This window comes from Podarcis melisellensis, assembly GCF_964234715.1.
Source record: "Podarcis melisellensis genome assembly, chromosome: 2".
Classification (NCBI taxonomy): Eukaryota; Metazoa; Chordata; class Lepidosauria; order Squamata; family Lacertidae; genus Podarcis; species Podarcis melisellensis.
The window spans coordinates 9,848,397-9,871,882 of record NC_138529.1 but is presented as its reverse complement, the minus strand read 5'-3'; the positions used below and the strand labels follow the sequence as shown (position 1 = coordinate 9,871,882).

The window sequence follows — 23,486 nt, the reverse complement described above, 5'->3', positions numbered from 1 at the left end:
TATTTGTACCCTGCCCGTCTGGCTGGGTTTCCCCAGCCACTCTGGGCGGCTTCCAACAAACATTAAAAATACTTCGTCTACATAAGCTCATAGGTTCAGCCTCTGCTGCTTCTGCTTAAGTTTCTTGGGTGGGAGACGTGGGAAGCCATTGCCAGTTAGTATAAGATTGGCCATTTTCAACCTAGTGCCTTCCGTATACTGTTAGACTACAACTCCCATCAGCCCCAACCAGCATGCCCAGTGGTCAGGGATGATAAAACTTGTAGTCCAACAACACTTGGAAGGCTACAGACTGGGGGAGACAGTACCTTATTCTGTTGTTCAGTGGCGCCAGCGCTGTGGAATGCCCTCCCATCAGATGTCAAGGGAATACAGTGGTACCTCTGGATACGAACAGGATCCGTTCCGGAGCCCCGTTCGCATCCTGAAGTGAACGCAACCTGCGTCCCCACGTCCACGCATGCGCGGGTTGTGATTCACCACTTCCGCGCATGCACGTGACGTCATTTTGACTGTCTGTGCATGCGCGAGTGGCGAAACCCAGAAGTAACACGTTCCATTACTTCCGGGTCACCGCAGAGCATACCTGAGGTATGCCTGTAAACAACAATCTTAATTTTAAAACCCATCTGAAGGCAGCCCTGTTTAGGGAAATTTTTAATGTTTGATGCTGTATTGTTTTTAATCTTCTGTTGGAAGCTGCCCAGAGTGGCTGGGGAGGCCTAGCCAGATGGATGGGGTATAAATAAGTTGTTGTTGTTGTTGTTAATAATAATAATAATAATAATAATAATAATAATAATAATAATAATAATATAATATAAAAGACAGGAGGATCACACTCTAAGCCAAACTAGCTCCTGTCTTCAGAAAGGCTTTTCAAACTTGATTATTCTTTCATGATGGCCAGGAAGTGGAGAAGCTAAAGTGGAAGGGCTCTTTCATAAATGGGTTTTCCAGGGAACCATCGAGATTTGCACTGCTTTATTAGAGGCAAAGTATCTACAGCCTAGTCTCCTGCCCATCTGTGGGCCAGCTATCTCACTTGATGCTTTTAACAAGCTTGGATGTTATGGGTGCCTTGGGCAACCACGATCTAGAACAGACATCGGCCCAAGAGATGGTTGTGTGGTGAGCTGGGCTTTGAGAGCATGGTCAGCTGGTGGAATCAGTACTGACCTTGTTTTAGTGAAGGGTCAGCACTGACACGCAGCAGGGGGGAAATAGAAGGACTCCCTCATTCTGGGAGGCCTCTTTTTTGACCTCAAAAGGTAATTCTCAAAGCCAAAGAGGGTTTCTTATATGCTTTCCAAACTTCACCAAACTGAAACCTTTTTTTAGGTGGAATCTACACACATATTAAAAAATGTTCTGGGGGGAAAATGCTTTTTTAAAAAGCGTTTTTGAAAATACATTGAATTTTCCATAAAGCTCACCATCGCCATCTGGTGTCACATTGCATATGGCACTTAAAACACACTTGAAACCTTTTATTTGCAGCTGTAGAACTGAGTCTTCAGTGAAACAGGCTGAAAATAAAGTGGGTGGTCCTGCAGTTTACCTAACCACCCGCTGGTGCCTCAAATGTTCCTGGGTGCTCTGTTCATAATCCTTTTTATTTCTTCCCAGGGTGCTACTGGATTCCCTGGCGCAGCAGGAAGAGTTGGACCACCAGGCCCTAACGTAGGTTGTTGGTCGTTCATAGGCATTTATTTTATTTTAAATTTGCATTATAGGCAACCAAGAAAGAGGTATTCAATGTGTTCAGGTTTGTTTGTTTTTTAATAGATTTATGTCTTTACCAAAGAGGTAGCTAAAAGCCTGAAGCAGGAACCAAGTGGGATTGTGAATAAAACAAAATATTTAGGAGATAAGAGTGTGTAGACTGACAACAGTGTTGGGGTGATTCAGGTTAAATGTGGCAAAGGCCACACACACACACACACACACTATATATATATATATGGTGTGTGTGTGTGTATATATATAATTTATATATATATATATATATATATATATATATATATATGGTGTTTAAAATGTGTTTTATGTGTTTATATAAATTGTTTTAGGAATAAAAGAGAGGAAATCATAAATACATGGAAGCTAATAAGGGATAACTTGATATAAAATCCCGCAGGAGAGGGATATAGAAGTGGCAGAAACTGAGGCTGCAGTCACCCACTTACGTGGAAGTAAGCCCTATTGAACAGTTAGACTTACATTTACAGTGCAAGCCTACTCAAAATTAAGACTCCGGTGGGTAGAAACATCAAACGCTTCTGTTGGGTTGCCTTGATAAAAGCCCTAAAACTTAAGTCACATGAAAGTTCCTTCTTCCATGGTCTATTATTTTACCTAGTTAAAAACAACAAAGGTCTGACTAGTAACTTGAGTGGACCTCCTAACAAGTCTGGTTTATTCACCTACAAGCTCTGATGCTTTTGATACTCTACCTGGAATTATGGAAGTAGCCCCTTGAACCTGACCTGTATTAATTGGTTAGAGGCCTTTTTTCCTGCGCCCCCTTTCCCCGCAATCTGGGACCTGCCAAGTTCTAAATCACTTGACTTCTACTTACACAGCAACCAGTGGGGCTCTAACCTTGAATACTTTCAACCCTAGGAGCTTTCAAAATGCATTTAAGTTCTCCTCCTTCTCACTTCCTTTAATATGAGTCTGGGGCAGGGGGGGATGACAACTCAATCGGTCTTAAATGACTGATGTGATATTTTATCTCCTGCAATTAGAGTTTGTTTTTCACTCCAGGTGTCTGGTTTAGATGCTTTCAGGTGGGATCATCAGGACATTTCTCTGATTAAATTGATGACCAACCTGCTCATGGATTCAGGCTACATTGTAATTAGGGTTGCCACCTTTGGTCAGGTGAAATAAGGGACAAATCAGGGGGAATTGGGGGGCTAAAAATTACTTTACCTGGTGCAGAATGAAATGACTTCAAAGCCATTTTGATATTGGTTGCATGCAAGATAAGCATGTTTGAGTGAGTGAGCAAACGCCTATTTTTCTTATGACTTTGAAAACGGGACAGATTGGGGACCAAACAGGACAGGGTACTTTGTGCCCCAAAATGGGGCAGTCTCGTTTTTTGAGGGATGGGTGGTAACCTTAGTTGTTGTGAATGCAAGAAAAAGCAGCGTCTCATGGAACATCTTAAAAAATGTAGAGCTCTGGGGACCTTTTAACTTTTGGGAGGTATACGTAAATCTGGAGGCTGACAGGAAGCTTTTATCTCAATTCACGTTGCACCCAAAAGAATCTTATTGTGTCCTGAAGCCTAACAACTTGCCATTCTCTTGCAGATAAGGTGGATTCATGTTTTCTCTCAACAGTATAACTTTTAATGCAGAGAATCAGTCTCTGGGGATCTTACTGGCTCTCCCTTTTCCCCATAGGGCAATCCCGGTTCCGCAGGACCTCCCGGTGCTCCTGGTAAAGATGGTCCCAAGGGTGCTCGTGGCGACGCAGGCCCCACTGGGCGTGCTGGCGATCCTGGTTTGCAAGGTCCTGCTGGTCCCCCAGGCGAGAAGGGAGAATCTGGAGAAGATGGTCCTCCTGTACGTATTCCTCCTGCCTTCTTTGCATGTACAATGGATCTGGCTTGCTGCTTTGTCATTTGCAAATTAACACCCATCTCTGTCTTTATCTTTCCCCTGCAGGGTGCTGACGGCCCACCTGGACCTCAAGGCTTGGCAGGTCAGAGAGGAATCGTTGGTCTTCCTGGTCAGCGTGGTGAGAGAGGCTTCCCTGGTCTGCCGGGTCCTTCCGTAAGTGATCTGAGGAGCTTAAGTTAGCAAAAATGTAGAGGGGCAGGCAGCGCTTTTGGGTTTGAAGTACGAGGAGATGTGTGTCTGTTCTCAAGTATATACTGAGCCTGTGGCCTCAGCACCATCCATCCGCGACAGAACTACAAAACCTGTCAGGGGTGCAAATTACCACATTCTGAGTACAGTGGTACCTCGGGTTAAGTACTTAATTCATTCTGGAGGTCCGTACTTAACCTGAAACTGTTCTTAACCTGAAGCACCACTTTGGCTAATGGGGCCTCCTGCTGCCGCCAGAGCACGATTTCTGTTCTCATCCTGAAGCAAAGTTCTTAACCTGAAGAACTATTTCTGGGTTAGCGGAGTCTGTAACCTGAAGCGTATGTAACCTGAAGCGTATGTAACCCAAGGTACCACTGTACTTGGGCTTTTGTGGAATCGGCATCAGGAAAAAGTTTTTTTGCCATATTCTTAAACACCAAATGTGTTAGGAGAATTTGTCTTACAGATTCATAAATGACCAGTTGGCATTACAAATAAGTCTCTTTAGCTTACCAAGTATGAAAATGGAAAGGTTTTTGGGAAAATTGATGTTTGGGCACCAAACCGGGGGGTGGGGGTGGAAAGATCTAGACCCGCAGAGAGAGAGACCTGATTCCCAAAGTCCAGTCTCTACCATCTCCAGTTAAAGGAGTTAAGATTGCCTCCATAGGAAACGCCCTGAGATCATGGAGAGCTGCTAGTTGGCAGTACTGCGCTATGTGGACCATCTGCTTTGCACTTGACACACATTTTGTAGGCCTGGGTTTGAGCGGTTTCCCCCTCGCCCCGCTCCTTTCCCAGGGAAAACTCACTCTTTTGGCTCTTAACTGGAACAAACAGCAATCTGTGGAAAATCCAAGTTGCCATTTGCTTCAATTGAGCGCTAAAGAGCAGCTTTCCCTGGACGAAAGCAGTGGGACAAGAGGATAAGCCCATAGTCGTGTAAGACAAACTCTCTGATATACTATATTATTTCAGATGGCAGGATTCTAGTGCAGGCATAAACACAGTTCTGCAGGATTTTTGTGGAAGTTCAGTGCACAGAAACTTTTAAAGTGATAAGCAGGATTCTAGTCCCCTAGGATTGTGGAGTGAAACTGAAGTTTCCACTCTGGTGCATAGAGGAGGAATGGGAAACCTGTGACCTTGAAATCCAAGGGTCCTTGGACTACAGTTCCCATCAGCCCCAGTCAGCGTGACCTATGGTCAGGGATAATGGGAGCTGAAGTCCAAAATAAGTGGAGGGCCACTGGTTTCCCACTGGCTCAGAGGCTTCCCTTTTCACTTTGCCTAGCACAGGTGGCGCTGTGGGTTAAACCACTGAGCCTAGGGCTTGCCAATCAGAAGGTCAGCAGTTCGAATCCCCGCAGCAGGGTGAGCTCCCGTTGCTCAGTCCCAGCTCCTGCCAACCTAGCAGTTTGAAAGCACGTCAAAGTGCAAGTAGATAAATAGGTACCGTTCCAGTGGGAAGGTAAACAGCGTTTCTGTGCGCTGCTCTGGTTCACCCAGAAGCTGTATGCCGGCTCCCTCGGCCAATAAAGCGAGATGAGCACTGCAACCCCAGAGTTGGCCACGACTGGACCCAATGGTCAGGGGTTCCTTTACCTTTAGGTGACAGTCAAAATACTGCCAGGTCTGCTCTGAGCAAAGTAGCTGTTCTTTGCCTGAGCTGATATTTTCTTCCCACCCTCTTCTTTTCAGGGTGAGCCTGGTAAACAAGGAGCTCCCGGGGGCCCTGGAGACAGAGGTCCACCTGGCCCAGTTGGTCCACCAGGCCTGACTGGTCCCTCTGGCGAACCTGGACGTGAGGTGAGCATACTCAACTTGTTTTATGTGTGGCCTGGGGAAAAGCGTAACATATCCTATTTTAAAACTGCATTCCTACAGCAAAACATGTCAAGGGCCAGAGGATGAGGGGCGGGGTGGGGGGATGAAAACTTTCTTTCAGTGCCCCAGAGTGGAACAAACTTTTAAAAATGAAACACCCTGATGATACTTTAAATCAGCCTTCTCCCAACCTGTTGCTCTGCAGATGTTGTTGGACTCCAACTCCCATCAGTTGGCATAGTGAATGGTCAGGAGGTGATGGGAATTGTAGTCTAGCATGGAAGCGCTGGGTTAGAGAAGGTTGATGTGATGGCATTTCCAATACTGTATTTGTAGCATTTCCCATTACAGTGATTGTTGGCTTTGATTTATGCTGCAGCAGCCTCAATTTAGCGATGCATTTCCAGGAATATTCTAAAGAGTGCATGCATCATTCTTAAACCCTGATCCTAAACATATTTCCTTCTTGGCCTTTAGAGGGAATTACTTCCTTTTGATTAAAATCATGGCCATTAATGTCGTTTAGAAGTCATCAACTGCCTTGTAAGGGATACAATCTACATTTTTCTTACATGTGGACCCCTTTGTTGCTGATCAGGAATCTAAAGCTACGATCCATGTTGTAATTTTCCTCCACTTAACACCCCACCGCTCCCTGAAAACAAACCCAGTGTTTCTAAAATGCTGGCATCCGCCAAAAAAGTTACCAGCCGTTCAAGGAACTGATTGCTTCCTGCCTATAGTGGGCTGGGCTTTTCTGCAAGTGGGATTCCACTGGGTAGAGGTGACGGGCAATTAATTGTAACTGCAACTTGGGGTACAGTTTATAAGCAGTATTTAAAAGAGGTGAATTTGGGGGGTGCTGAAAGGTGGTTCCTCAGCAATTCAAGAAAGCAGTTCTTCTTCCAGTTCTGGGTTACCATCTCCTCACCTTTGCCAGCCAGTGGCGCCTGGGCTTGGCTTGAGGGCAGGTTTTGCAAGAGGAGCTGCGAAGGAGCTCTTTCAAATGCTTGGACTAGGATCTGCTAAACCTGATGCCCAAGTTTGCTGGGAGCAGGGTGTCAGTTTCCTGCAAAAGTAGATTCCAAGAAGGAACAGTCTCCAAAGTCCCTTGGAGGAGGGGCACACATGACTGTGATGAGTGTATATTGGCAAAGGCTGCTTGTCAAGCCGAGGCTGTGAATCGGGAATGATTTTAGGAAATGCAACTCACTGTCTGGGGCGGTTGGCTATGCCTTCTCAGAAAGTCACAAAGCGACACTTCCTTGGCTCCTAAGGATAAACACCTATCATTCTTATTCTCAGGGCAATCCTGGCTCAGATGGTCCCCCAGGCAGAGATGGTTCCCCTGGCGTGAAGGTGAGTGTCCCATCTCAAAGGAGCATTAACCACTGCTGTATTTAAATATGGTTTGCTCAAGGAACGTGTGTCGCTTGAGTACAAAATATAAAGCCATGTGGGTATAATCTCAGGGCATAATCCAGGTGGGAGCAGCTCACCTGCTTAATCTTTCTGTCCACGTTCTTAGCCCTTACCTTCCTTGTTATTAGCCCCACAATTTCCTCATGCATCTCTTCCACCTCTTTCCCTGAAATCTGAGTAACGCAGCAACATTTTGTGGAATAAGCCATTAACATTACCCTTACTTACACAATTTATTCCAGCCACATAACATGCATTTTGGGAGGCTGGAAGAAAGGCTGCTCTCTCCCTCTACCCCCATGTCCTAGGGCAGTGCCTTGTTTGTTAGTCTGTTCCTTGCTGTTCAACCAAAGGTTTTCCCACACCTCTTCACCAAAGTCTTCCAAGATCCTTCTCAGATTGCTCCTTCAGCCCCAGCATCTGCCATATCTTCTAAGAGCATGGAACCAGTCGGGGAAAAGAGAAAGGGGGTGGGGGAAATGTCCCATCAGTGGGGTTGCTGTCCCTCACCACATCTCATATACATATTTGGTATTTAATGCATCTACTTTGTCCCCCTGATAGGGTGATCGTGGTGAGACTGGTGCTGTCGGCGGTCCTGGAGCTCCTGGCCCACCTGGGTCTCCTGGTCCTGTTGGTCCAACTGGCAAACAAGGAGATAGAGGGGAAGCGGTGAGTATCCAGTAACCATGCCCTACGTGATGGCAAGTGGGAAGCCACTTAATTAAAATTGTATTGATTTGGTATTAATTTGTAATTATTTGTGAAAAATTTGTTGTAATTTGGAAAATCAATAAAAAATAATTGGCTGAAAAGAAAAAGGCACCGTGCACTAGGTGGGTCCCCAGATGTTGTTGGACTACAATGTCCATAATCCCCAGCCAGAATGGCCAGTGTTCAGGGATGATGGGATATGTAGCCCAACAACATCTAAGGACCCAAGGTTGGGAACTGGTGCACCGGTTGCTATTAGCCATGATAGCTTGTGAACTTCCTGAAACGTAAGGTTGGAACAGAATGCTGGGCTAGAGGGGACTTCTTAATGGAATGCTATAAGAGGTTGGTTGAATTGCCCTGACTTGCTAGATGGTTTTCCCTTTCCTATGGCTTTGCTGAATCCTATCCTTCCAGACATTTCCCTGCGCTGCTCTGGTTTCGCCAGAAGCTGCTTAGTCATGCTGGCCACATGACCCGGAAAAACTGTCTGCAGACAAACGTCGGCTCCCTCGGCCAGTAAAGTGAGATGAGCGCCGCAACCCCAGAGTCGTTCGCGACTGGACTTACCTGTCCTTTACCTTTTTATCCTTCCATAATATTTAGAATCTACAGGATTTCCCAGTTTGGGCCAAACTTAGAATCACAGAGTTGAAAAGGACCTCAGGGATCATCTAGTCCAATCCCCTGAAATTCAGGAATATACAGCTATCTCGTATGGGGATCGAACCTGCAACCTTAGTGTTACCGACACCGCACTCTAACCAGCTGAGCTATCCAGCTACTTAGCTTGGGCCAAACAGCATGTTGTGCTCAGTCACATGTAATCCCTCCCCCTTTGAATGGTTTACAGTGCATAAGTAGAAGAATGAGGAAGGCACTTCTTAACCCTTTCCCGTCTAGCGGGACTTTCTGCTACAAATATCCATACCTCAGCTGCTGTGTGGTTTGGGTCAGGCCTTGAAGGAGAGCCCTGAGCACGACTGTACCGTACTAGATTCGAATCCTCTTGGTCAACACAGAGAGCTGTGGCCTCTGATCTCATCTCATCATGGAGGGAGAGGGTGCCCAGTCAGCTTATAATTTTTGTTTTCATCTTTCTCCAGGGTGCTCAAGGTCCAATGGGTCCTGCTGGTCCTGCAGGAGCACGTGGCATGCCCGTGAGTATTTCTCCTTTACCCACTTTCGTTTTTCCTGGGCTCCCAATAGAGGCTGTTGCATTTACTGAGCATCCCCCGAGTCACTACTGTGTACATCCAAAAGAGGAAAGCTTCCTTCCAATTCGTGCTTTTGACACAATGAATGAGTGCTTGAAGTTCTCGCTCTTAGAACACGAGCACCTGCCATTTGAACAAAAATGTTGCATTCATTTGGGCTTCTGCTTTATTTACTGCCTCCACCAGAGAGCAACGGAGAACATCTTTCTCTGTATTAGTCAGTGCCACTTCCCGACACACACACCCCTTCGAAGTGCCGAGTGTTCTATGTCTGTTTCCGCATAAAGGTTCTAAGATCAACCAGTTCATCTGCATGAGCGTAATTCTTAATCCCATGGTGTAACTGCACTCTGTTTTAGCTCAAAGATGCTCATGGATTCAGAACCAGAAATTAACTGGTTTCCGCTAACTGGTCAGCTGCTGCCTCAAGGCTTGCACAAGACACTAGGCAAATGAGTTCTAGGCAGTCACAGGGAATCCCCTCAGGCCCTCTGATGTCATAGAGGGCCTTGCCAGCATAGGACCATGAAGCCAGGTCACTTGCAGGAGAAACAGAGTTCCTTTGTGACATCAGAACATAGCAACCAACAGGGTCGAGAGATGCTGGCCAAGTGTAGGGCTGCCAGGAGGGACGCTGTGTTCAGATCTGCAGGCAGCATCACCACCCCGTACTATGCTGCCAGACTTTGCGCATGACTCTCTTGCCCTGAATGCCGCTTGTGTTCTCTCCTCCTAGGGTCCACAAGGTCCTCGTGGCGACAAGGGTGAAGCTGGCGAGGCAGGAGAGAGAGGTCTGAAGGGTCACAGGGGATTCACTGGCCTGCAGGGTCTTCCTGGGCCTCCCGTAAGTTTTGGTTTCCGTAACTTTCGAATTTGATCCATGGTGTTCTGTTCTAGGCTTGTCATGGGCTCAGGGGTTTTTTGGGTTTGAGCCTCTCTGCTGCTGATGTGAATCAACTTCTCCCTGCAGGGATGCCTGTCTGTCTAGTTAGTATTTGTTTATTTATTAACTTCCCTTTATTTATCCCTGGGTAGTTGGTTAAATGGGATGCGGGTGGCGCTGTGGGTTAAACCACAGAGCCTAGTACTTGCCGATCAGAAGGTCGGCGGTTCGAATCCCTGCCACAGGGTCAGCTCCCGTTGCTCAGTCCCTGCTCCTGCCAACCTAGCAGTTCAAAAGCACGTCAAAGTGCCAGTAGATAAATAAGTACCGCTCTGGCGGGAAGGTGAACGGCGTTTCCATGCGCTGCTCTGGTTCGCCAGAAGCGGCTTAGTCATGCTGGCCACATGACCCGGAAGCTGTACGCCGACTCCCTCGGCCAATAAAGCGAGGTGAGCGCCGCAACCCCAGAGTCGGCCACGACTGGACCTAATGGCCAGGGGTCCCTTTACCTTTACAGTGGTACCTCGCAAGACGAATGCCTCGCAAGACGAAAGAGTTTTTCGTTTTTTGAGTTGCTTCGCAAGATGAATTTCCCTATGGGCTTGCTTCGCAAGACGAAAACGTCTTGCAAGTTTGATTTTCAATGCATTCCTATGGGAATCCGTGCTTCGCAAGACGAAAAATTCGCAAGCCAAAAAAACTCGCAGAACGAATTAATTTCGTCTTTGCGAGGTACCACTGTACTAGTTGGTTAAATGCAGCATACAGTTGAAGATAAAGCAGTAAAGTAAAAACTTAAGGAGGTAGAAAATAATTCTGGAATGGAATGTCCTTGAAGCCATTCTCTACAACTCCTAAACTCTTTAGGCCCTTCTGCAGAGAGGCTGTTACATGGCTGGTATGTAACTATGGCTTTGCTTTCCCCCGTCCTCTCACCTTTTCCCGTAGGGTCCTTCTGGCGATCAAGGTGCATCAGGTCCTGCTGGTCCTTCTGGTCCCAGGGTAAGTCCAATCTCCCTGATAAGAAGAGCTCCTTTCCTTGGCGAAAGACCAGGGAGTGTTGTGGCTGGATGCTAGACTCTGCTGTGTACACTAACCTTATTCACTGTCTTGTGTGTTGCTCAGTTTTTTCCAGCTGGCAGAATGTGGAATTGTTATACATAGAATTCCAGGCCCCAATTTCTAGATGCCAGCTGATTTGGGGAGGAATTAATGTATTTGGAGGAGAGAACTTTAAGAGGGAGAAGACTGATCTTCAATATTTTTGTATTACAAAGAGATTTTAGTGATCAGAAATCTGGGGGACTTTGCTTTTTTGTGTTGTGATATGGACATTTGTTTTGGCCTGGTGGGTTTCGAAATGTTGTCAGAGTGCGTACATGGCTGGTAACTGAAGAAGGTTCTTGGTCGATTATATGGTAAATGTCATACGCAGTGTGGGATCTGGGGGACAGTGTCAGACACAATTCTACTGCACTGCAATACTACCACTTGTAGAGTTTACTATATGGTTCTTTTAAGAAGCCCATCCCAGAACTTGCTAATGTTCATGGGCAGCCTGGTGTTAACTCATGCACATTGCCTCTCTCCTAGGGTCCCCCAGGTCCAGTTGGCCCCTCTGGCAAAGATGGCTCTAACGGAATGCCTGGCCCCATTGGCCCTCCCGGTCCCCGTGGTCGTAGTGGAGAAACCGGCCAAGCTGTAAGTAACTGAAGGAATGGCATAAATGAAGTACAAGCTGCTGCACCCCCAGTGTTAGAAACTAAGATATGAAAGCTAGGAGCTAAATGTCACCTTAAGGTTATGGGCGCAACGATGGAATGTCTCGGCTTGATTTTTTATAATAATTCAAAGCTGAAAATGAATGAACTGCAGCTAAAATATAATGCTCATTTTTCACGTGGTCTAGTCCTTCCCCTGCCCACCTTCTTAATATTCTTAAGAGGGTCTCTTCTCCAGTCTTCAGAGTGTGGCTGGAAGTGGGGAGGCAAAAAAAGGTCCTCCTTTCCTTCCACTCTGCAGTTTTAATCTGAAATCTTAGGCGCAGGACTGTGCCCAGAGCTCAGAAACTGCTAGTGCCAATGAAATACCCTGTTGCAAACTGCACCTAGAACAAGGGAGTGCAAATCATAGAATCAGAGTTGGAAGAGACCACAAGGGCCATCGAGTCCAACCCCCTGCCAAGCAGGAAACGCCATCAGATCACTCCTGACATATGGTTGTCAAGCCTCTGCTTAAAGACCTCCAAAGAAGGAGACTCCACCACACTCCTTGGCAGCAAATTCCACTGTCGAACAGCTCTTACTGTCAGGAAGTTCTTCCTAATGTTTAGGTGGAATCTTCTTTCTTGTAGTTTGGAGCCATTGCTCCATGTCTGCTTCTCTGGAGCAGCAGAAAACAACCTTTCTCCCTCCTCTATGTGACATCCTTTTATATATTTGAACATGGCTATCATATCACCCCTTAACCTCCTCTTCTCCATTCTGTGCACCCTGTGTCTAGGCAGTCCCCCGCCCTTGTGCCCTTTACGCAGCTGGTTTGACTGCCTCCGTGGAGCTTGCTTAGGTATTAATCAGTGGCTCAAACTGTTCTCCTTTTGAGGGTGGACTACAGCCCTCTGTGCTATGGAAGGACTGTGCTTTGTCTCCCTGTGGGAATTGCATGGGGTTCTATGAGCTGGATCTAATGTACAGCCCAGCACATCGAATTAAATATTTGAAATCAATGAGAATTATTATCATCAAATATATACCACTCTCCTTTAAAAACAACAGAGCAGTTTACGGAAGAGCACCATAAAATAACATCTAAACTAAGGTTTTCCAAACTTGGGTATGCGGCTGCTTTGGGACTACAGTTCCCATCATCCCTGACCATTGGTCCTGCTAGCTACGGATGATGGGAGCTGTAGTCCAAAAACCACTGGAGACTCAAGTTTGAGAAACACTGATCTAAACCATATAATCCATCTCCAAAACAGCAGCAAGTATGATGATGATGATGTTTAGCCATTTAGACGTGTCCGACTTTTCGTGACCCCATGGACCAAAGCACGCCAGGCACTCCTGTCTTCCACTGCCTCCCTCAGTTTGGTCAAACTCATGCTGGTAGCTTTGAGAACACTGTCCAACCATTTCGTCCTCTGTTGTCCCCTTCTCCTTGTGCCCTCAATCTTTTCCAACATCAGGGTCTTTTCCAGGGAGCCTTCTCTTCTCATGAGGTGGCCAAAGTATTGGAGCCTCAGCTTCAGGATCTGTCCTTCCAGTGAGCACTCAGGGCTGATTTCCTTAAGAATGGATACGTTTGATCTTCTTGCAGTCCATGAGACTCTCAAGAGTCTCCTCCAGCACCATAATTCAAAAGCATCAATTCTTCAGCGATCAGCCTTCTTTATGGTCCAGCTCTCACTTCCATACATCACTACTGGGAAAACCATAGCTTTAACTATATGGACCTTTGTCGGCAAGGTGAAGTCTCTGCTGATGTCTCAGCAAGTATGATAGCTTCTGTTAAGTCATCTTCCAGCAGCAGATGTACTACGGAGCTGGAAAGCATGAAAGAGATGTCTGATTCAGCCCCTCGTGCCCAAGAGTGGGACATTCTGAAACTTAAACTGTAGGTCCTATCGGTTCAACTTAGTCCCATGTCAGTGAAAGAAAATGGAACGTGAGGGCCCAGATGATGGGCTACCTCCATCAATGCACCTACCATACAGCAGGGGGCTGCTTTCGTCCAACAGCAAGCATTTCAGGGCTGTCTCCTTTCCTTTAACCCTGTAGGGTCCTCCTGGAAACCCCGGACCCCCTGGTCCTCCTGGCCCACCCGGACCCGGCATTGACATGTCCGCCTTTGCTGGCCTGGGTCAGACGGAGAAAGGCCCCGACCCCATGCGCTACATGCGATCCGACCAGGCTTCTAGCAACCTGAGGCAGCATGATGCCGAGGTCGATGCCACCCTGAAGTCGCTCAACAACCAGATCGAAAGCATCCGGAGCCCCGAGGGCAGTAGGAAGAACCCAGCTCGTACCTGCCGTGACCTAAAACTCTGCCATCCTGAATGGAAGAGCGGTGAGTGTATTGGGGCTTGCCACTGCCTGGGTTGTGGGCTCAGCATAACAATCCGAGAGATGTCTCTGTGCCTCACCACCCAGAGTAAGGTTACCAGATTTTTTAAAACGAATCCGGGGACACTTTTCAACTTCCTACTAAATGGATGGATTTTGTCGGGGGACTGATTTGTAAATCCGGGGACCGTCCCTGGGAAACGGGGACGTCTGGTAACCTTAACCCAGAGCATCTACAGGGACTGAGGCTGGTTTTTCAGCACTTCTGATTCCTGCCACCAAAACACATGGGAAACATAGCCTCATCCACACAGCGGAAGGCATGAAAGTGGCCTGTACAATCTACACAGCTGACTGTGGATACATTTCCTCTGCCTGTGGAAGCCACAGGGACACCCACATACCTCTTCCCTTGGGCACCCAATTCACAACCTTTTTTCTGACCCAAAGTCATTAACAAAACCTCAGAGAGTTTAAGCTCCTATCAAAATATATAACGTGTTTCATTAAACACATCAGACCATAGTAACTAAATTGGGGTGTGTGTGATATTCATGTTATTGTATCCTAATAAAGTAAACAAAGCTCTTAGATCATATGTTTGTTGATCAGTATTTCAGAATGAAAATTGCCTACCGTTTGCAGAGGCTTTAAAGCTCAAAGAATCGCACTTCCAATCCTCCTATTTTAACACATAGTTAACTTTCCATTTGCAATCTGACACTAATAAATTCCATTCCCATTATAATTGCTTAAGCTTCTGAATGTGCACATGGCACCTAAGGGATTGGGGGTGGGGGTCACTGCAGGAAGTCAGTGACTAAGACCCAGCAGCACAGAACAGAGGTGTGATGAGAGAGAGAAAGAGGAAAAACACCGTACCAACGGCTTCTTTCTTAATTTTGCAGGCGACTATTGGATTGACCCCAACCAGGGTTGCACTCTGGATGCCATAAAGGTTTTCTGCAATATGGAGACGGGAGAGAGCTGTGTTTACCCCAAGCCTAGCAACATTCCCAAGAAGAACTGGTGGACAAGCAAGAGCAAAGACAAGAAGCACATCTGGTTTGGAGAGACAATCAATGGAGGTTTCCACGTAAGTGGGTCAAGCTAGAATAAACGCTTCTGATATTTCATCCAAGGCATGCAAATCCAATGTGAACCCGTGCAAACAGTTGCATTAGTGGAAGGCATGGTGCTAGCATAACAGGATTACACACACACACACACACACACACACACACACACACACTCTATACCATTCTCTGAATCTGCTCTGAAAGGTTGCAATGGGGAGAGAAACCCAGAACAGGGAGAATATTCTCCTTGCACTTATGGAATGTTCACCTTGCTGCTTAATGTTCTGTTTGCCCATTAATCGTTACTCTGACCTTCTGTTTTTATACTTACATCTCACTATTCTTGTCTTTGAAATGTCTATGTGAAGCTTATTCTCTAACTAATGGGAGACATGAGAAGAAATCAAGCAACACTGAGTGTGGTGACCAGGCAGCAGAAAGGAAACAGGGAGACTTTAGAGTTCACAGCTGTCAGGGAACTGACATCGGAGCCAGAAGTGGAGGCAGGGCTCCCAAGCGATGCCGGAGAAGGGCCAAGCAGGGAGAGAGGGAACTCATCTGCTGGGGAAGGAAATCAGCGTAACACCAGGGATAGAGGGGGGCGGATGGGGGAATCGGAGAGGGGGCTCCAGGACTCTTCGCTGGAGACCAGTGGGGAGAGCACAGGTCCACTGCTGCCCGCACCCACCCTGCACGGAAGACTTACGCGCAGGGAAAGTAGGCGTAGACCTGGTGTCAAAGAGCTTCTTTGCTGGAAGAAGTTTAAGAAACGCCCACTGACGGATTCCGCTAGCGACTGAACAGCCACGAAGTGAAGGGCTGTCCAGCCAGGAAAGGTTTAACCAGGCTACCTAGCCAGGAGTGGCGGCAACTTACGCACGAGCGACCCATATAACCATTACAACAGCAATTAGATTTGGTTGATTACCACTCGCTTAGATTGCTTTTTAAAAGATTTAGACAAATTTGGGAATGATAAACCCAACCATGACGGCTGATATTCAGAGGCATCACCCTGATAGCAAACTCAGCTGGTGAGTGCAGACACGACAGTAGCCAAAGTAGGGTCACTGTGAGACAGGGGGGAGGTATTGGCAGGCCCAAGGGAAACTCACAATCTACAGAGGTACCACTTTTTGCTTTCTGCGGTCTTTCTAAGAAAGGTGTCTCTCAACCTCTGTCTTCTTGGTCCCTTTCCAGTTTAGCTATGGAGATGAGAACCTGGCTCCTAACACAGCCAACATCCAGATGACCTTCCTGCGCCTCTTGTCTACTGAAGGCTCTCAAAATATCACCTACCACTGCAAGAACAGCATTGCCTACATGGACGAGGCTTCCGGGAACCTTAAGAAAGCTCTCCTGATACAGGGATCCAACGACGTGGAGATCAGAGCCGAGGGCAATAGCAGGTTCACATATAGCGCCTTGCAGGATGGTTGCACGGTAAGTTTGAGGGGTTTGCTGGGGCTGACACAGCAATACGACGTTGCTGGGTTTAAAGGCACAGAACTATGGCAGCTGACAGTAGCAGCCAGCCAGGCTGGGCACTTGCCAAGGCCCAGTCTGACCATAATGAGAGGATCAGCAGAGAAGACTGTCAGGAATACTTCCATTTCACGTGAGAAACCAGCTAGATTGAATAGTGCGGCCCTAGCCTGAGTGGAACCCACAAAATCCTTTGTTTGGCCCTATTGCCACTATTTGGGAGGGCACTGTTGGGTGAGAGCAGTGTTAAGAGACCCCTGGAGCCAGCCCCACGGGGTTGCTTTTTTGCTTCACTAAATCCCACATCATTTGCTGATCTTGTTTCACAGAAGTGATCAAAGAGACTGTGATTCTCTCTCCCTGCCCCTCCCCCCCGAAATCAGCCATAGTGTGGCACTTCTCAAAGTAGACAGGATATGGGTGTTTTAAAATTAGACACACACAGAGGAGACATGGCTGTAGCAAGAAAACCACCATTATGCTCAAGAGTCGTAGGAATCTCAAAACAGATTCAGAGGATCATTCTGCTTCCTTTAGTTGGTTGATGTGTATGTTGGCAGCCACTGTCTACTCATGCTGAAGCTGGCATTCTGCACCCCCACCCACAATTTCAGCTTCTGCTCATGGCACATGAAATCAGATGTGACCCTTTCTAATGGCCACGAGCGTGTGGGTTGTTAGTAAAGGTAAAAGGTACCCCTGACCGTTAGGTCCAGTCGCAGACGACTCTGGGGTTGCGCGCTCATCTCACTCTATAGGCCGAGAGAGCCAGCATTTGTCCGCAGACAGCTTCCGGGTCATGTGGCCAGCATGACTAAGCCACTTCTGGCGAACCAGAGCAGTGCACAGAAACGCCGTTCCCGCCAGAGTAGTACCTATTTATCTACTTGCACTTTATGTGCTTTCGAACTGCTAGGTGGGCAGGAGTTGGAACCAAACAATGGGAGCGCACCCCGTTGCGGGGGTTCGATCTACCGACCTTCCGATCGGCAAGGCCTAGGCTCTGTGGTTTAGACCACAGCGCCACCCCCTGTGGGTTGTTAGTACTAGCTTCCAAAGTTGCAAAGCAACCTGAGCAGGACAGAATGCAGATCTTAAGATTCCCCAGATAACAGCAGCGCAGTAAAAGCTCTTCTGCTTTAGTATGTTTAGTACCATGGTTAATCCTGCCCTGCTTTCCAGAACTTTGATTTGTTCCAGCCAGCCACCACCAGCAACTGATCCCAGCTGGGGATCTTGTGGCACTTAAAATAATGCATTCTTTTGCGGGGGTTTTCTTTCCATTCCAGAAACACACTGGTAAATGGGGGAAGACAATCATTGAATACCGTTCTCAGAAGACCTCACGCCTGCCCATCATTGACATTGCACCTATGGACATTGGCGGAGCTGATCAAGAATTTGGTGTTGACATTGGCCCGGTGTGCTTCTTGTAAAGAAAAAAAAGTTTCGAAAATTAATATTTTTTTAAAAAACCAGTCCATTACCATACAAAACCAACCCAAGGAACCCAAGTGCTCCCCAAATCACCTTGTAGGACTTTCTGCACTGAAGAGTTGAACCAAACCTTCTTCCCTTCCCAAAATAACATCTGTTCCCCACGCTTACATTTTGGACTCTGTCAGTTTCCGAGGCAACCATCACTTGGGCAGACCATGAAAGCAAGCAAAGGAGAAAAAGGAAAAAAAGGAACAACAAATAATGGTATTATTTATTTATTGTCTTCCTGTAAGACCTTTCTTGGAAGCTAACTAGCATGCAGGAAGGGTCCTTCCCCTCCAAGGTGCTGATGCCCCCAAATAACAGGTTGTAGCCAATTCTTCCCCCCCCCACCCATCCATCCAACCCTGGGTGTGTATCACAAGCAAGATTACTGTGTATAATACTAAAAATGGTGCTATTATTATTGTAAAACAAGTCTGTATTTTTTAACATCAATTGATTATAAAAAACCTTCGTTGGAAAGTACAAGTTGATCTGATTTTTGTTGTTTTTCTTACTATTTTTGCTTCTGTCCACCGTTCTGAATTCTACCAAGCCTCATCTACTCTCTCTACTCCCTCTTTACAAAATGAAGGAAGTCATAGGGTCAACTCTCAAACGCCCCTGGTTTTTAAGCTACCTCACACTAAGGAAACAATTGTCAGTATGATCTCACCGCCAGCCACAAAAGAGATGAGGTGCAAGTTTGGGGACTACCACCCCTTCCCACAGAAACACATGGTGCTTAAGACCGCCTTCAATAACCTGGTGCCTTTTCTGAACTACAGCTCTCAGACACCGGGTTAACACATTGCTTCTCCCTTCAACTCCCTTGTATAGTATGAGACTTGACTGACTTTACCAATTCCTCTTCTTTCTTTTTTTGAGTAGATGAAACTATCTTTTGTTAGCCAGCTTTGGCTGACTGTAAGCATAAGTACACTTTTGAGTTACACAGAGCTCTGTTGGCCTAATAAAGGATAGCTTCTTACCTATTTTATATTTCTGGGACTGACACGGCAGTTACAACCTTTTTGTAAAGTTTGTCCCAGTTTTACATTCTCTCTCTCACCACCTCTTCTGCTTCGATTTGTCTACTTTCAGAGTTAGTAAATCAAGAGAAAGGAGCAAAGAGCAGGTTGTTGTTCTTTAAAAACTAAGGAATGTAAAATGACTAAAACACAGGCCCACAACATCACACACCCCATAATCTATCCTGATCACCCCCATCACCATCAATACCAGTTGCTTTCTTTAATTTCTGCTCCCCCCCCCACCCTTGCACTCGAGGTAGAATGCTTTTCCTATTCCAAATAAAGAAAATCTTTGTTGAAGTTGTTCCGTGTGTATTAATTTTCACCCTGAGGTAATCTTTATTACACAATGTTTATCTTCCCTGGGGAGACATTTCCAAGAAAAGCAGAAAAGACCAGAATTTCTTTTAAAAAGGGGGGAAGGGGATTTTAGTCTTTGTGTTTTTGAATCAAGATAATTCTTCTTACCTTACAAAGAGGTAAGAGCACAGTAACATTGGCGGCAGCTTTCCTTCACTCTCTCAATGGTAATATTCATTTCTCCACATTTAAAGATTGAAGCAGAAGCCCAATTGAAGCACTCTTAACTTCTGTTGATTTCAGTGAGAGATATTTAAGTTCAGACACAAAATTTCCTTCATACATACAAGTCCTCTACTTTGACTGGATTGTGCTCTAACTTCATTTAAGGCTGCAATCCTAGTATACGTGCTTACTTAGGAGTAAGGCCTATTGAATTAAAAACGGGCTTACTTCCTAGCAGATGCATAGGACAGCAGTGCAGTACATTATTATTAATTCGGCAAATTTTCCACCCTTCTTCCTGAAGGAGCCCAGGGCAGCAAATATTCATCGGGACAGAGTATACAAATAAGTAACTGCACAAGTGGAACTACTTCCTTTGTGCAATTGGTCTTTCTCCCCCCTGACACCACTCCGTTGTCTCCTCTGCCACCACCAATCTGCCCCAGATGGTTGGCTGAACCCCCAGAAGAGATTTATGGGGTGCACAGGAGGAAGGGAGGTGGAGTCTTGTTGTGCAAGCGGAAGCAGGTCCCTTCACACAGAGCGCTACTAGCTTGACTACAACCCTAGCAGGCTTGCAAGTTTTGAGTTGTAAATCCCCAAAATTGACAGCCACATTTTGTTCACTGATTTCTTTTAATCACTGATTTGATTGTATTTAAAAAATAAATAAATTATAACCTGCAGGCACGCAAAACTATGTTAGAAAGCATTATTAACTTAAAGTGAAACCGAAAACACCAAGCCAACTTTTCTAAAAGTCTCTTGCTTGGTCACCCAGAAATGATTTTTTTACTTGTCGCAACCAACCAGGCAAGTAACTACACATGAGCTGAATACACAGCTTTTCCTTTGCCTAAGATCAAAGCAGCTTACAAGAAAACCAGTAACATCAAAAGGCCACAATATTTCAAGATAACCAGGAAAAGGTGGGCTTTTCCTACAGTGGTGCCTCGCAAGACGAAATTAATCCGTTCTGTGAGGCTCTTCGTATAGCGGTTTTTTCGTCTTGCGAAGCAATCCCATTGACAGCTTAGCGGATTAGCGCTATTAGCGGTTTAGCAGCTTTTAGCGATCAGCTGATAAGCGGCTTAGCGGCTTAGGAAAAGGGGGGAAAGGAGAAAAAACCCGCAGGAACTCGCAAGACATTTTCGTCTTGCGAAGCAAGCCCATAGGGAAATTCGTTTTGCGAAGCGCCTCCAAAACAGAAAACCCTTTCGTCTAGCGGGTTTTCCGTCTTGCGAGGCGTTCGTCTTGCGGGGCACCACTGTATGTAGATAAAAAGCTGGCTTATACTGAGGTAGCCAAGTATTGTATATACTCTGGGTGGTGAGCAACTAAGCCCACCCCAGCAGAGACTATAACACTCATCTCTGACCATTGGTCATGCTGGCAAGGACTGATGGGAGTCTGAGACTAAAATAGGCAAAAGGCCACAACCTCCCCATCGTGAGTCTACACTGAGCAATGGCATAAGGCTTCCGAGTGATGGTGCAAGTTTTCTGAAAGAAAAATTTTAAAACCTTTGTGGTTTTCAACTTTAAACGATGCGTTCTCCCACGACCTGTTTTTGAAAACTCACAATCTTCAACCTTGGCTAAGCAATTTTCTTGTGAGATCAGCAGAATCACAGAATTAACTGTCCTTGCAACTTGGTTTATTTATAAACCGAATGAAAAACTTCAAAACATGTCTCTTGTGAAAACTACCTACCTCCCCCAGATCCAAAGATTTTAACAAAGTTATTTTCAGTAAATATCTAAACATTCATTTACGAAGAAAAACAACGAAATTGGCAACAGGACGCATTCTGCCAGTTATTACCATTTCGTAGCTCCCAAAGTCTTTCTTCTAAAAAAATATCATTATAATTTATGGAATAAGAGAACATTCCAGTTTAGGACACTGTGTACACTCAGGTTACACAACTGCATATGAATAAGTCAACATTCACTTCAATGGCAGTAACAGGTGTGCAGGCATAAGGAGAAGTACATGACTGTGGAACAATCCCTCAACTGAAGTGAATGGCAAAGGGTACCATGGATGGCAAAAGGATAAATGGGCAGTCCAGAGAAAGAACATTTCGGGTCCCTGGCAACTCTGCTTTAAAAGCATCTAAGGGCCTTTGACTGTGATACTGGAGAACTCGTCAGTCAGACTCGATGTGCACCAGCAGTAAGAATAGGTAACTGGCAGCTCCTTCTAATTTCTTTTTAAAAAGACAGTCAGGAGGACTATCTGAAATACTGCCATACATTTCAACTTACTCTTCTCTAGATTGAACCCAACAGTACTATGAAATGACAAAAGGGAAAGGGGGTGGGGTGGAGAAGAACCCTAATGAAGGAGAGTCCACCAACTTGTTCATTTGAAAGAAAAGATGTTGTAGGCTTATGATTTCGTAAGATTCTTGGGAAATGTACAGGTATGGGAGCAAAGCATCGGGCTCACAGGCAGTGCTAATTCCAAGCTAATGTTAGCGGAGGTTCCCCAGAAGGTCAAACTAAGACTCAGAGCATAAATCCTTCTCAGTTGTCTTTTTTAGGAAGCCATCTGTTTTTACAGCTCAGACGGGAAAGACCTAATTTTTAGCCTGTGTCCTTGTAATACCAACCCGATGGTTTGGGTAATAGCCTCTGGAGCAACAGAGTCATTCATGCCATTGACAGACTCCATGCAACAGCCCTTCAAACATGTGAAGATGGCTGTGACTCTTAACCATTCTATCTCCAGATTAAACCACAACCAGCTCCTTCAATCTTTCCACCATGGAATTGGTTTCCTGCCGTGCTCCTCATCTTTGTTGCCCTCTTCTGGACAAAAAAGCAAGCAAAACAAAACGTCTGGAAGGAGGACAGTCAGATAGTCAACATACAAGCCAGCAAAACTCTTATCAGCAAGTGAGCACAGTATGTCTTGGCAACTGCTCACCACTTAAGGTTCAGGATTCAGTGACCACTGAATCCCCAATGTGCTGCCTTCTAGATGCTGGAAGTCCCATTATCCTTGACCACTGGCCATGATGGCTGGGGATGATCTGAGATAAAGGCAAACAACATCTGCAGGGCTACCTCTACTCCAAGCTTTTGCAGCAGACCACAGAAAGGATGCTTAGCTATTTCTTTCACCCATCTATGCTGTTTTATGGAGGCAGATCGTTGTGAACTGCACAAGTGCTTCGGCTTTAACTCTTGATCAAAACAAAGGCTGTACTTTCGGTTATTAAATTGGGCCTATCTTTTCTCTCCATATGCGCTGAAAATGCATCTGCCTTCCCATTCCATCTGGCAAAGAGCTCTGAACAATTCAAAGGTCTGCCTACATCTTCAACAAATTACCGTATTTTTTGCTCTGTAAGACTCACCTTTTCCCTCCTAAAAAGTATGGGGAAATGTGTGTGCGTCTTATGGAGCGAATGCAAGCTGCACAGCTATCCCAGAAGCCAGAACAGCAAGAGGGATTGCTGCTTTCACTGTGTAGCGATCCCTCTTGCTGTTCTGGCTTCTGAGATTCAGAATATTTTTTTTCTTATTTTCCTCCTCCAAAAACTAGGTGCATCTTATGGTCTGGTGCGTCTTACAGAGCGAAAAATACGGTAGATTGGTTTGGTAAAAAGTCTTACCGTAACTATAAAATGGCATGCAATAGCCACCAGGGGACACTTGGGACCATCAAATGATTAAGAGTCTAACCCACCAGGCAAAAAACACTAGAACGTTCAAATCCAGTGACACAGCAAGGAGCAATAACGCTTTCAGGCTTTATCACACTGCCTGCCTTTTGCTTGTCCTTCTGCCTTCAAACCAGGGCTGTCCTTCCTGTCCTGTTTCACCCACCAACCCACAACGGGGCAAAATGGGAAGGTGCCACCCACCTCACGGCTGATGTCCCTCCACTGAAGTCTCGTTTACTGAGGTTGCGCGG

General features: G+C 46.0%; 1 protein-coding gene and 1 long non-coding RNA gene across 4 annotated transcripts in view; one reads left to right on the top strand and one right to left on the bottom strand.

Moving 5' to 3' along the window:
• Nucleotides 1-18,489, top strand: part of COL2A1 (collagen type II alpha 1 chain) — a 96,358-nt gene extending 77,869 nt beyond the window's left edge. For all 3 annotated transcript variants that reach the window (XM_081898499.1, XM_081898498.1, XM_081898497.1), the window contains 14 exons: nt 1,630-1,683; nt 3,417-3,578; nt 3,681-3,788; nt 5,529-5,636; nt 6,960-7,013; nt 7,641-7,748; nt 8,897-8,950; nt 9,744-9,851; nt 10,839-10,892; nt 11,484-11,591; nt 13,670-13,958; nt 14,863-15,050; nt 16,234-16,476; nt 17,808-18,489. In XM_081898499.1, coding sequence (XP_081754625.1) covers nt 1,630-1,683; nt 3,417-3,578; nt 3,681-3,788; nt 5,529-5,636; nt 6,960-7,013; nt 7,641-7,748; nt 8,897-8,950; nt 9,744-9,851; nt 10,839-10,892; nt 11,484-11,591; nt 13,670-13,958; nt 14,863-15,050; nt 16,234-16,476; nt 17,808-17,954 — 1,785 coding nt within the window. In that variant the 3' untranslated portion in view covers nt 17,955-18,489. The remainder of the gene's footprint in view (nt 1-1,629; nt 1,684-3,416; nt 3,579-3,680; nt 3,789-5,528; nt 5,637-6,959; nt 7,014-7,640; nt 7,749-8,896; nt 8,951-9,743; nt 9,852-10,838; nt 10,893-11,483; nt 11,592-13,669; nt 13,959-14,862; nt 15,051-16,233; nt 16,477-17,807) is intronic.
• LOC309363073 lies at nt 7,296-8,887 on the bottom strand. Its single transcript, XR_014165221.1, has 2 exons — nt 8,722-8,887; nt 7,296-7,505 (listed from the first exon to the last, which is right to left on the bottom strand). It is a non-coding gene; the product is annotated as an uncharacterized lncRNA (long non-coding RNA).
• Nucleotides 18,490-23,486: the final 4,997 nt, after the last annotated feature.